A 12,804-nucleotide genomic window follows, 5' to 3' on the forward strand; every position below is an offset into this window, starting at 1 on the left:
TCCCCTGGGCGGACTGTTTCACACGCTGGACACTTAGTTAAGGATGCCAACATTAATTTATCAAAGTGAAATTAACTGTGAAACCTTATTAAAATTACACACACAAATGAGAGCATCGTCGAGGTGGTTACGAAAGATGACAAACACGTTGGGGGTGATTTACTCGTTGGCTCTCTGGGTTTGCAGAGGGAGATACCTGAACAAAACTACTGGCCAGCTTGTTAGCAAATTTAATACGAATGTTTATGATCCCAAGCGGATGATTCCTGATGAGTTTATTGACTCTCTGATCCTTTGTGTGGCGCCATCTTCAACTCAAAATGTCCCCTTCACGAACACTTTGCTCCATGACAAATTACTTCCAGCGCTAATGATTGGATTTCCATGAAATGTGTTGTGCTGAGTCTCCAGGGAATAAACCCTAATGGTCTTGGCGACGTCCTGACTTTTCCTCTATGGCTGAAATGTCAAAATTGCCCACGAGATACTGCATCGTCTCACCTATAAGACAGAATGGTGCACATTCAGGCTCATGTTCAATTTTTTAAACCGTGGCTTTCTCATTTAGGAGGTTGTAGAAACCTTATATCAGCTGTTTAAAAGGTCTTGTGACCTTAAATCTTGATTTTTCTTCCCCTCTGGTGCAAATATGCCGTGACAGTCCCGCTTGCTGAGTTTGGAGAAAGCTGAGCAACTAGCGAAGGACTGTCCTCTTAATGTGACACCTGATGATTACGCCCCGGTTCACTGAGCTGAGTGGAGGTTCAGAGCCAAAGGAACCAGCTTGTGTGTGTGTGTGTGTGTGTGTGTGTGTGTGTGTGTGTGTGTGTGTGTGTGTGTGTGTGTGTGTGTGTGTGTGCAACAGCTGTATGTGGTAAGGTGGCTGGCAGTGTGAGAGGCTGCTCTATGCCAACAACGATAATGACATGGTGCGTGTGCGGGTGAGTGTGTGTGTATGTATATTGACTGAGATCCAGTGTCAAAGGGGACCAGCTGTGTGTGTGTGTGTGTGTGTGTGTGTGTGTGTGTGTGTGTGTGTGTGTGTGTTTTAGAGGACACTGTCACAGATAGAAAAACTTAACTTCCCAGTCAGCAATTTAGTTTCAACTTACTGGACTCCACCAAGCGAGAGCTCTCTCTCACTGCTGCTGCCCTTTATCGGCCCTTTCTTTACCCTTTTCCCTTGATATGTTTATTTTTCCCTTTCCCCTCTAGTGCACACTCCCACTTTGCCATCATTCTTCCCCTCTCCCTCCCCCTCTCTTTTCTGTGTGATTGCTCTTTCAACCTCCTGTAGGAGCAGTTTCAGGTCACTGCGGAGAGGCTGTCCACTGCTAACTTACCATCCAGTAAAGCGGAAAATATGATTTTGTATGTGTGTGTGTGTGTGTGTGTGTGAGTGCGTTGAGTCTTGGAGGGACTTTGTGACCCTCCCAGTCTCAGAGGGTCACCAAGGGTGTAGAAATAGACAGTGTGTGTGTGTGTGTGTGTGCGCGCGCATACCTGTGTAGTTGGGTGGACAGACGCAGGTGTAGTTGTTGACTCCGTCGATGCAGGTGGAGTTGTTCTCGCAGTCGTTGTCTTCACAGTCGTCTGGGTTTATCTCACAACGCTGGCCCTCGAAACCTGGCAGACACACACAGCTACACACACACACACACACACGCACAGCGTGCGTTACAAGATGCTGACAGGGGCCGGATCCGAGCACACACTCATGTCGCACAACTTGAAACGCAATCAATCAGCCAGATCAATCAGCTGCTCAACTTCACTTCCCCTTAAATTCCCCTCTAAGAGCCTTTGAGAAAAACAATTTCATCTGTATTCTGGTGGGATTTCTTCTGTCCCTGTTCTGCTTCTTACACACCACTGGAGCCACAGCATATCTATATTTAGTGGTCCAACAAGAGACACCATTTCATGCCTCATTTTATAGCAGAAATGAAATTTTAACATGGCTGTTCAAAGTTTAAAGTACGAGCGCCACACAGAAACCCAGCTGACTGTCGTCGCCTGCACTAAAAGTTTGAAGCATTTAATCACAGGCCTTTGATTTGTGTCATCTCCACTTCTCTCGTTAAGGGAATGTTTCATTAATGAACATCAGCTGCGACCACACACATGCATGCATCCACGTGCACGTATGTGTGCGTGTGTTCATCCGTGTCTGCTTGTATTAAGTGAATCTGTGTATTCAGATATCATTTGTGGTTGATTTGACTCATCTTTTGTTGAATTTAATGCATTTGGACGTTATGCTGCTTTTTGCGAGCCACTGGTTTTGCCACGCCCTCTTTTAACCAGTTAGCATGAGCACAAACACACACCTTCACATACACACACACACACACACACACACACACACACACACACACACACACACTTGACCTCCATACCAAATTTCAGCCTCCCAGTGCAAAAACTGTGGCTGGCAAAGCGCTGGGAAATTTTTGTGCGAGCTGTAGAGCTGCTGGTTGCAGCTAAAAACGTTGAAACAAAAACAACCCAGCCAGGACAAAGAAAAATATGCTGAGATAAACATTTTTCGAATTGGACGCCACCCACCTGGGTACGTCTAAAGGAATTATGAAAGCCTCCTCCTCCTCCACCCCTCCATTCATCTTCCTCCACTTCACCCTCCTCTTCTCACCAGCCCTTGATCTCTCAGCCCTCTTCCCACCCTTCGTATCTCAGTCCCATTAACTCCTTACAAGAGATCGCACCCCACACCATCTTTAGGTAAAGATCAACCCCCCCCCCCCCCACACACACACACACACACGCACGCACGCACGCACACACACACACAGTCTGATAAATCTGAACTAAACAGCTCACCCTCGCTATTCTTACACTTCAGCAAGTCAAGTTGCTTTTATTGGATGAGACGCATTTTACAGGAAGGTCATCGTAACACATTAATGGGGAAGTCGTATCAGCACAAGTGAGAAACAATTATCAACCCACGCACACACACACAGACACACATGTATTTGTAACCCCCCCTCACCTGCAGGACTGATGCTACTTCTCTGTTTAGTTTTGAGTCCTTTTGTTTCTCACTCTGACTTCTCTAATCTAAAGTTGCTGCCTCACAGACTTTTTCTCACGCCAACACTTATCTCACTCACTCACTCCTCCCCCACCATACATGATATTCATTGGTTACCCCCACCCTGTCTGTCTGTCTGCTGCCTTCAGAAACCTAATTTTAAAGCTGCACTAAGACTCCAAAACAATTTAAGCCCCTAAGATACAATGAGCTAATTAAATGGTTGTGGATAACATATTAGTGTCCGGTCGCCTACTGATGCAGCCAGCAGACATGGAACAACATGGAGTCATATTTCTCACCAAAATAAAGTCCTAAAACATTCTTTTAGATGTTTTTTTAGTCTTTTAGTGTAAAACATTGATAAATGATCAATGACAGTCCATGTGCTGCCCAGTAAAACTGAAAACAATGAGCTTGAAAATATGCTAAAAGCTACTCCGAGCTGGAGCAATGGGCAGCAATCGAGGTTAATATCAATAAATAAAGTATGCAAAACCCTTTCGTAACATGTAATTTGATGTCTTGCCTGCACTAAAAAGTGTAACTGTCTACATCTGTCTCAATCACAAAGCTGACAGGAAAAAGGCACGTGCCATTCCTCCTTGTTGAGATGTGACACATTTACCCTCATTGCATAAATAAAACGCTGGCTTTGGGTGCAGCAACATTTTCGACCGTTCATTTTGTGAAGTTAAGTTCATAAGCAGACATTGCTCTGCATAGAAAGTAAAAGAGTACAAAAGAAAGTGCAAGTAAGACATCAGAAAAGAAAAAAGGCATTAAGTCTTCCCATGAGAAGCAGAAGACAAAGAAATACAAATGAGGGGACCGATGCCAGAATCGACGGGGTCAGAGGTCACGGTTTCACTAATCAAATCCCAGTCCTGACATTTAAAGTATATACTTTGACAAATGGCTTCCTGCTAAGAACCGAGGCTAATTGGAGTTATTGAATATCCCTGACTGATTATATAACATGTTAAAATGTCAAAGGGCTCTGGTCTCCGGCTGTCTGTCTGTCTCCCTCTCCCTTTCTCCCCGTGTCTCTCAGAGGGCACAATTATCTATACCTGTGTCGCTAACATTAGGAGAAGATCTGTGCAGGGTAAAGAGACCCCTAATAGCATTACCACGCAGGACGTTAAAGGCCAGACGACCATCAAAGCTCGGCATAGGGCAAAGGCCTTGTTAAGGGGCTCAGGGAGACAAATCTGGTTAAGATATTTATGACAATTGTTTCAATCACGGCGGCTGTTTGTCACGAGTCTGGAACGAAGACTTTTTTTTGACAGATACTGATGACATACATGCTTGCATATGTGTATGGACTTTTCCTCTAAATGCAGAATGTACAGTATTTTATTGAATTTCTTTAGATGTATAAGCAGTCTCACTTACAAGGCCGCCTCTTCGGCTCCTCACAGAGTCTTAAAATACTGTGTATTTAATGTGGTTTGGTTCAATTAAAAGGCTGTTTTGTTAAAAAGGCACCAAATTAAAGTCTGTTTTTAATTGATTATATTTCTAAACAATTGGTGACCATTTTCATTACTTGCGGTCTGCGGTTGTCTCAAGGCACTTATTTCCAAATTAAGTTGGACACTCTTGCTTCAGTTTCGCGTTCCAAAAGGGATTAGTACAAAGATGATAGGGGACAGCGGAAAGCAATGTTTAATTCACATGATGAAAGAGGAGTTCAATTCTACAAAACATTTACAGTATTTCAAGCTGTGAGACTGTGGAAAAAGCAGAAGGCCAGAGGTGCGAGAAGCGAGTTTGAGATCCGGCATCAGCTCCACTCTCCACTCCAGCAACAACTGCCACTGAGAGGCTCTTGACCCCCAACGTCTCCAGTGGAGCTGCTCTGCAGCCAGGAGTCAAACTGTGATTGTGTTGGGCAGCTCCCAGGTGTCAATGTGTGAGACTGTATGAATGTGAAACAGGCTTCCTGGAAAGAAGCTAGCAAATGCACTGCGGTTTCCATGGATGTAGATGAATTACGGGGTTTTAAGGATGTTTTTCAGGGGAATTTATTTCCCACAGTTGATACTAATCTTTTTCACAGCATATTCACTCAGATGATTCAGAATGGGACAGTCTGATGCTGCTGCTGCTCCTGCAGATGCATTGCTTTGTGCATGCACTGGGTTTTGTGTGTGGCAAAGCTGTTAAAAGGGCAGTAAAAGTAGTAATACTTTCTATAAATTAACTGCATGGTATTGGATTGGAACACTACTGAGGATGAAGTCCACATAGATCTCTTTGTTCATTTTCAAATATAAAAAAATGAAATCACAGCTCACATTTAGAAATGCATGAGGACATTTAAAAAGACTTCCATCAGACGCAGGTTATATTACACAGTATTATGTGCTGCTTTGTAGTCCTGCAGTCATGAAACAGAAGTTTATAACATCCCTTTAAGCAACTGAGGAGGTCAGAGGGGGCACAAGGATTTAATGAGCAGCCCAAATGGGGCTTCCTCCTCTCAGAGGTCTCTTCCTGTCTAACCCTGAACCTCCACCCCCACCCCCACAACACACACACACGCGCAGGCAAGAAAAACACATCATATATCATAAGGTCAAAATAAGTCATTATCTTGGGTAATGCTTTGTCCAGTGAGGCAAGACTGTCCACTCTAATCATGTTGTCTTAAGATGAGAGTACAGGGTGAAGTTTCTAAAACGCCTCCACTAATGGGGAGGGGCAGCAGGGGAGAAGGCCAATAATACATCTGACCCACAGCATAAATGGATCTCAAAGGACTTCAACTTTTTCTTCTTTTATTCTTCTCAATCTCCGTCATGCAGCATAAAAACCAAATGAATGGTTGTGTTACTGGTTTTAAGACACTGTGCTGGATTAGCTGTGAGACCGTTAACAAGCGATATTTCTTGTACCTGAAGTGGTCTTCATGGCCAGGCTGAATGTGGCAGGTTCCTCCATTAGAGCAGGGGAAGCTAATACAGGCATTGGTGGGGATTTCACAGTTTTGACCCTGGGGGAGAGGAGAAGAGAGGACAAGGCAAGGCAAAGGAATTAATAATTGAATATTGGTTATTTTCCTACTGGAGATAATTTCACTCTTCAAACAAAGCTGATATGGCCCATGGATGCTTTCAAATCACTTCACTTCTTTACCTCACAGCCCCTGTCAGATAATTTCTCCCTCTGGCTCAATATTACACTCTGCTTCCTTCTGCTCTCCCTCTCTGCTTCACAAACAACAAGCAGTGAAAGTAATCAGCTACATGCTAATGATGGAAAACAAAAAGCCTAACTGACAGGTGCCTGGGTGGTACAAGGGCAAAAGCGCTCGCCCAACCAACCAAACAGCTGAATATAGTTGGCTTCAGGGCGGGAAGCTGTTGATGGATCATGTTTTTGTCACCTGTGAGGAGAAAGACGGTGGATGACAGCTTTTACACACAAATCACACTGGATCAGTCACACGAAAATCTGACTTTTGCATCACTTTCATCACTTTCAACAGCTGAACCGAGGACAGGGTCACATACGATGTTGTCTGTGGGTGTTACTTTTTTGGACCTTTTTCTCCGCTGCCTGCAGACAGTTACCATAGGTGTTTTGCACTCGTAATTAACAACCAATTCTCTGTTTCTGGGACCGCAGACTTGAATATTTTAGTTGAGGTGAAAGAAAATAGCCTGCAGACAGATAGAGGGTTGAATAAATCTATTCTGGTTGCTTAATCTATAAATACAGCAATCCACTCACTCTACTTTCCCAACTGCTCTTCATTATTGTTCCCTCACCTCTTTCACCATTATCAGCTGACACATACCTGTACCTTGCAGTATTCACACATGTACGCATGACTCTCCTCACCACACACCTGTTTTCCAAATAACCAGTTTTCGTTCAGAGCCGTATCGTGTGTCAGAATCCCGCACAGACACACACACTCTCCCTCCACATCCAGCCCTGCGGCTGTAGTTTTAATTTCAAACCACCAAACCATTGGACGCCAACACACCACTTCCTCTGATCAAAGCCAAGAAGAGGACGTTTATGCTTGCGTTCCCTCTCCATCCATCTTCATTACTTCCTCCTCTCTTTTCTTTTACGCTGGAGCTATTTGTTTATGTTGTGTTCACTCTCTTTCTCTCCCTCTTTCTCACTGTTCCTTTCTATTTAGATCTTTTCTCTCACACCGTTTACCTCTTTCCTGCTACATTTATCTCTCTTTTCTTATACATCCATCTCTCTCAATCTCCTGTAGTTTAAGTTTCCCTCACTTCTTCCTCCTTCTCTCTCTCCCTCCTTTGTTCTCTGCTGCTCCTTCTTTGATTCGTCTAACACATTTTAATTAACATTGTCCCTGTGGACACAGAAAGGAAAACATACACACAGACATGTACATGCACACGCGCACACGCACACAGCCAACAGTCCCTGTTTCCCAGCCTGTGACCTTGGCAAGTGATGTTTTAATTAAAAGTGAGATTAAGGCTTTGTCCTGCTGTAAAAGCCTAAAGGTTGTGAGGTGTGTGTGTGTACTAGAGACCATAAGTGTATCTTTAAAGTGCTCACACACACACACACACACACACACACAAAGTCCCACATAGGCTTGAATCCACTGATCTCTCCACACAAACAAACTGGAGGGTAATCTGATGTGCACACACGCATACGTACATCCACACACACACACACGTGCACATGCTGACATATATTCACCCGTCCACTAGTAGATCTGCACGTCTCCCCTAATGCAGGGGTCGTGACAATTATTACACCGTCTGTCTTTTGATCGGTCAATACCTCCAGTGCAGCCAGCTGCAGTCATCATTTCTCTATTGATGTAAAGGAAGATACATTATGCATGCACGGCTGAAGCTAAGCCTGATAATACTGCTAATACCACAGGCTTATGCAGCATGGCTATCCATCTATAGGATACCTTTCACACATGCAGTGGATTCCATGAATCCGGCTGCAAAAGTGAGTATTTTTTTCTGCCACCGTGCTGTCTGGGTTCCATAATTCACAAGCTTTAGTAAAGAGAGGAACCACCAAATAATGGTTATTTATGTGACAGTGTAGGAAGCTGGTACTCGGGATAAGGAGACAGAACACGGCATTAACAGTGTGAGGGTTCTAGGACTGATTTTTACTGCTTCCACTGCTGCTAAAATATATTTCACTGTTGACGAGCCACTTTGGAAATGCTTCCAACACACTGTAAAGAGGATGGTAGAGCTGAGAAAGTTAACATCTAAGATTAAGCATTTTAGCACAGCGCTACGCATGGGCCCGTAACAGAGCACAGAACACATGAGGAGCTAAATGACATTTACAAAGTAAAGTACCCCTGCACTCACAACAGGTGATGAATCAAAACATTTTTATATAAATGTAAGGAAATACTGACTTGTACTCTGCAATATCTTAAACGTCTTTTGTAAAAGTTTGTGTGTTATCTCAGGTTAACGCCTCCTGCTTCAGTGTGTCTCTCTGCTGCTGCTGCTTGGTGTCTCACCTTGAACCCATACGGACAGGTGCAGTGGTAGGATCCAGTAGCATCGGAGACACAGGTGCCATTGTTTTGGCAGGGTGCTGCCAGGCAGGGGGCGCACTTTGACATCAGGCTGATATCAACCGGACCTGAGCAAGAGAAGAGGAACAGAGGCATTTCAGGGGGGTTGATAAGAAGACAGACATTCATATTTTAGTCATATTGTGCTAAAAGGCGCCCCCACAGATTTAATGGATGGGGTGCTAGGAAAAAGCCTTACAGGATAAGAAAAACCAGAGTTTAAGAGACCAGTGAATGTGATTTGTTTCAGAGGTCAGGGCACGTAGAGGCAAGAGGAAGACGAAGAGAGTGTTTGATTCAGTGTGATGATGGCACAGAAAACTATACCCGTGTTTCTTTGTACATGCAGGACCGTGATTCTCAAGGCACGTTTTTTCTTTTCTGTGTGTGTAAAAAGTCTAATTCTAAATTCTTCTTCCCTCTGGTTTGATAGCAGGGGAGCCCCGAGGCAGGTAACGTTAGAGGTCGCCTGCTCCTGTACTCCGCTGTGTATGAGTGAAGTACAGCCGGGGGGACCGGGATTTTTTTGTTGCTCATTCTTTATCTATGAACGTAAGCAATCCTCTGCATCACTGACCGAGCTGATCCAACTGCACACACCATCTTAAACAACAGCCCTTGATATATAAAGGCTTGACTGTCTGGCAAGTTAGTTTTAATAGGGAACATAACAACAGTGCAACAAGTGTAATTTAGACAAACACAACTCAAAGTGTCTCGCACAATAAAAAGATCCACTTCCACTGTTAATCTTAGCTGTTTGATGCCTCTGAGCCTGAAAATGTGTCTAAAAAACATTTAATATCTCAATAAACTTGCTTAAAAACACAATCTCATAAATATGATTTGAAGACATGGAAAAGCTGCATAGAATGTCTTAATTTAAACGCCAGATGTTTAATCTCTTCATCACTGCTGGAACAAATCCCAGCATGCACTGGGTGCGAGGCAGGATAGACCCTGACTGGTCGCTTGACTCCCACACAGCTAACACATATAGAAACACATTCACACTGACACATTCTGCATGCTTTGGGGTTGTGGGAGAAAACCCAAAACAACCAGAGAGTGCATCAACAGACCAAAGTCCACCGGTTTGTGTTCAAACTCCCTCTTGGTGTTAGACCACTGCACAAACCACTGATCTGCAATGCACATAATCATGTAAATATGAAACCGCTGACAGCCCTGCGCGCCTGAAACGCAGGCCAGCAGACTGCATAAACACAAAACCCAGAACAGTGGAAGGGAAGTAAATCGGACAAGCCAAAACGCTACAAGGTCAAGAATGAAAGATTTCAACCATCTAAACAAGTGAAAGGATCAAACCTCTTAAAAATCAGGACTCAGCTCGGATGATGTGACTGAGACGGAACAGTTCAGGTGAGTCAGAGCTGATTGGCTCTCAGTATAATTGATTTTGATTTTGCTGCCTCTTATTGCTGTTTTAAACACCTTTCTGCGCATTAATCCAGGATGAATCCAGGGATTAACCCAGCGCTAAAACAGGTCAACGCTGATATGTATGGACAAATACTAGAACATACTGTATCAGTGAGGGGACTACTTACCTTTACACTGAAATCTGTTGAGTGGTGTTGTGAGCAGCAGCCTGTCAGCCATGTCAGGGGGTCCAGTGCAGCGAGCGATGCCTAAAAACAGAATCAGTTGACATCAACAATGTACTTTTCTCACATAGAACGACATGCACATAATAGGAAATGTAATATTTAGCCTGCAGGTATTTTAACAGCTTCTCCATTGTGATTTTTCCTTCTTACCAGGCTCTTTAAAGCCAGCCTTGACCCACTGAGACAGCCAGCGCAAGTCACAGTTACAGTACAGGGGGTTGGCACCAAGAGCCCTAGAGACACACACAATTAAAAGTGTAATCCACTACACTTGCATCCAAGACACTGGAACATGCAGACAGATGTATGGGGCTGTACTTACAGGTGGGACAGAGAGGTGAGGTGGTTGAAAGCTCCTTCTGGTATGGTTGAAAGGTCGTTACCATGGAGAGTGCTGTGGGAGGGAGAAATAGAAAGCAAAACAAGAGTGCAGATGAATATTAAACACAAAACTGACCTTGTTACAAATTCAAGAGGTCACTTTTTGACCCGTTGTTAATTTTAATGTGTAGTTAATTAATTTGATGAACTATTCAGTGTTTCTTTATAATCACCCTCTTTGCAGCAAGGAGGAGAATGAGAAACAGTGTTTTGACCTTTTCCTCCACCCCAAGATGCTATTACTATGCTAGCACCCATCGACTTACTCACACTGTTTCTTATGCTGCCATTATCACTTGTTGAAGCTGCATTTAAGGCTCACCCATAGATGTCAAATGCACTATTGACTAATTTTACAATACATATCTTCAACAAACCTACTGCCTCATATCCATCATATCAGAGCTAAATGAAACTGACAGGGCAGCTGCCTAATACTCCATTTTCCGCAAACTAATACACCAACCCTGACTAGCTGCATGCTAAATTATTCAAATTATTTGTGGTTCCTCAGCTGCAGACACACCATCATCCCCTTCTATAATGGAAAATGGATAAAATATTTATGAAAGAATAACACAAAATAAACAGAAAGCTTATTTTCATTGTTGGGCAATAAAGCTTGTCCTGGTCTCTGAATGGAATATAAACTGTCTCATATGGTCATCTGGCAGACTGTGGTGTGTGTGTGTGTGTGTGTGTGTGTGTGTGTGTGTGTGTGTGTGTGTTGTGTGTGTGTGTGCGCGTGCGCATGCGTGCGTGCATGTGTGTGGAAAAAAAACTTTGTGTCATGGGGACAAACTGCGAGCTGTGATGTGTATCGTGTGAGCATGTGCATTTCTGTTTTGTGCCTTTGGGTTTTCGTGTGTGTGTTTGTGTGTGTGTGTACGTGTGTCTGAAACTTTTGTCTCCAAGGGCTGAGAGACTGCAGTGTGTGTGTGTGTGTGTGTGTGTGGCACCATTTGAGTGTGTTGCCTGCTGGATATAAGTTCACATTCCATTAGAGCGAAGGGCTGTAGCAGGGGACAGCTATCAAACCGCCACTATTGGAAAAGTGTGTGTGTGTGTGTGTGTGTGTGTGTGTGTGTACATGTGTGCTTTTATGTGCATAATTCAGTGTGTGCATGTTCAGGTCAGTGTGTACCAAGTGTACAAGTCTGTGCATGTCCGTGCAACTTTACGTGTTTGTGTGCATCGCTTTGTGTGTGTACGTGTGTTTGTGCGTCTGTGTTTGGTGGTCTAACAGCCCCCGCGTAAGGCTGGCCCAGAGGGGGTTGTGGGTAATGAGGAAGTGACAGTGATGGCTGCCTGGCAACCAGTTGCTATGCGGGGGCAGAGAGGGATCAGTCCCCACGGCAACATCAACTAAAATGAAAGGAAGAAAGGAGGGAAGGGAAAAAAAAGCGATCACTAAACTTCTGCAAGGTGAAAGCCTCATAAGAGATACAGTCAATAAGGGAAAAAAGGCCAGAAACAAAGCTGACTTCTTGGAGGGCGAAACACTGACTTTTTCTCCCTGAACAAACAACGGTGGCCAAAGTTCGGGTAGAAATGTGCAGAGAATAATAAGATTTCTGATCGTTATTTCACGTTAATGTTGATCTCCAGCTTTAAATTTGAGCCAACAGTATGACGGACATACAGTAGTTAAGATATTGTGACCACAGCAAGACTTTTTAGACTTTCCCACCGTAGTGTAAAAAGTAGAAGCTGTTGTAGAAATCCAACAAACTATTCAGTGTAGCGAAAAAGAAAAGAAGCAGCCTTGTCTTTGTAATACAAAACATCGGGGATTACAGACAACGCAGCCTTCTTTGTTGCCACAACAAAAGCTTTAAAATCTTTTTTTGTGACCACTTTCCTCCATAAAAAATAATCCTGGTGTGAATGAGCCAGAGTAATCGACACTGTAGATCAAATTTTCTGCGCAGCTGTAGAGAAATTCCATTCACCTCCATCATATTTGGGTGGAGTTGTAAATCTCAGAGGTTTTCTTGTCATTTGGGTAAACAGACCATTTAAGAGATGCTGGAAATGACCTCAAAGAGTATCTCTACAGCCTCTTAAAATCTTGTTTTTGCAGACTCCTAGTGGTTTAACTTCTCCGTGTTGAAGTGATGCACAGGTGCACTCCTGGACCCTGATGGGTGTGGTTACAGGTTTCACCC

The 12,804-nt window shown here is 43.7% G+C and overlaps 1 protein-coding gene across 1 annotated transcript in view; it reads right to left on the reverse strand.

Moving 5' to 3' along the window:
• The window catches only part of slit3 (slit homolog 3 (Drosophila)), a 242,144-nt gene that overhangs the window by 21,392 nt on the left and 207,948 nt on the right, over positions 1 to 12,804 (reverse strand). The window contains exons 24-29 of the mRNA XM_070962829.1: positions 10,578 to 10,649; positions 10,406 to 10,488; positions 10,196 to 10,276; positions 8,568 to 8,692; positions 5,962 to 6,059; positions 1,504 to 1,643 (exon numbers count right to left, since the gene is read on the reverse strand). Of these exons, the coding sequence (XP_070818930.1) occupies positions 1,504 to 1,643; positions 5,962 to 6,059; positions 8,568 to 8,692; positions 10,196 to 10,276; positions 10,406 to 10,488; positions 10,578 to 10,649 (599 nt within the window). The remainder of the gene's footprint in view (positions 1 to 1,503; positions 1,644 to 5,961; positions 6,060 to 8,567; positions 8,693 to 10,195; positions 10,277 to 10,405; positions 10,489 to 10,577; positions 10,650 to 12,804) is intronic.

This window comes from Chaetodon trifascialis, chromosome 5 (assembly GCF_039877785.1).
Source record: "Chaetodon trifascialis isolate fChaTrf1 chromosome 5, fChaTrf1.hap1, whole genome shotgun sequence".
Taxonomy (NCBI): Eukaryota; Metazoa; Chordata; class Actinopteri; order Chaetodontiformes; family Chaetodontidae; genus Chaetodon; species Chaetodon trifascialis.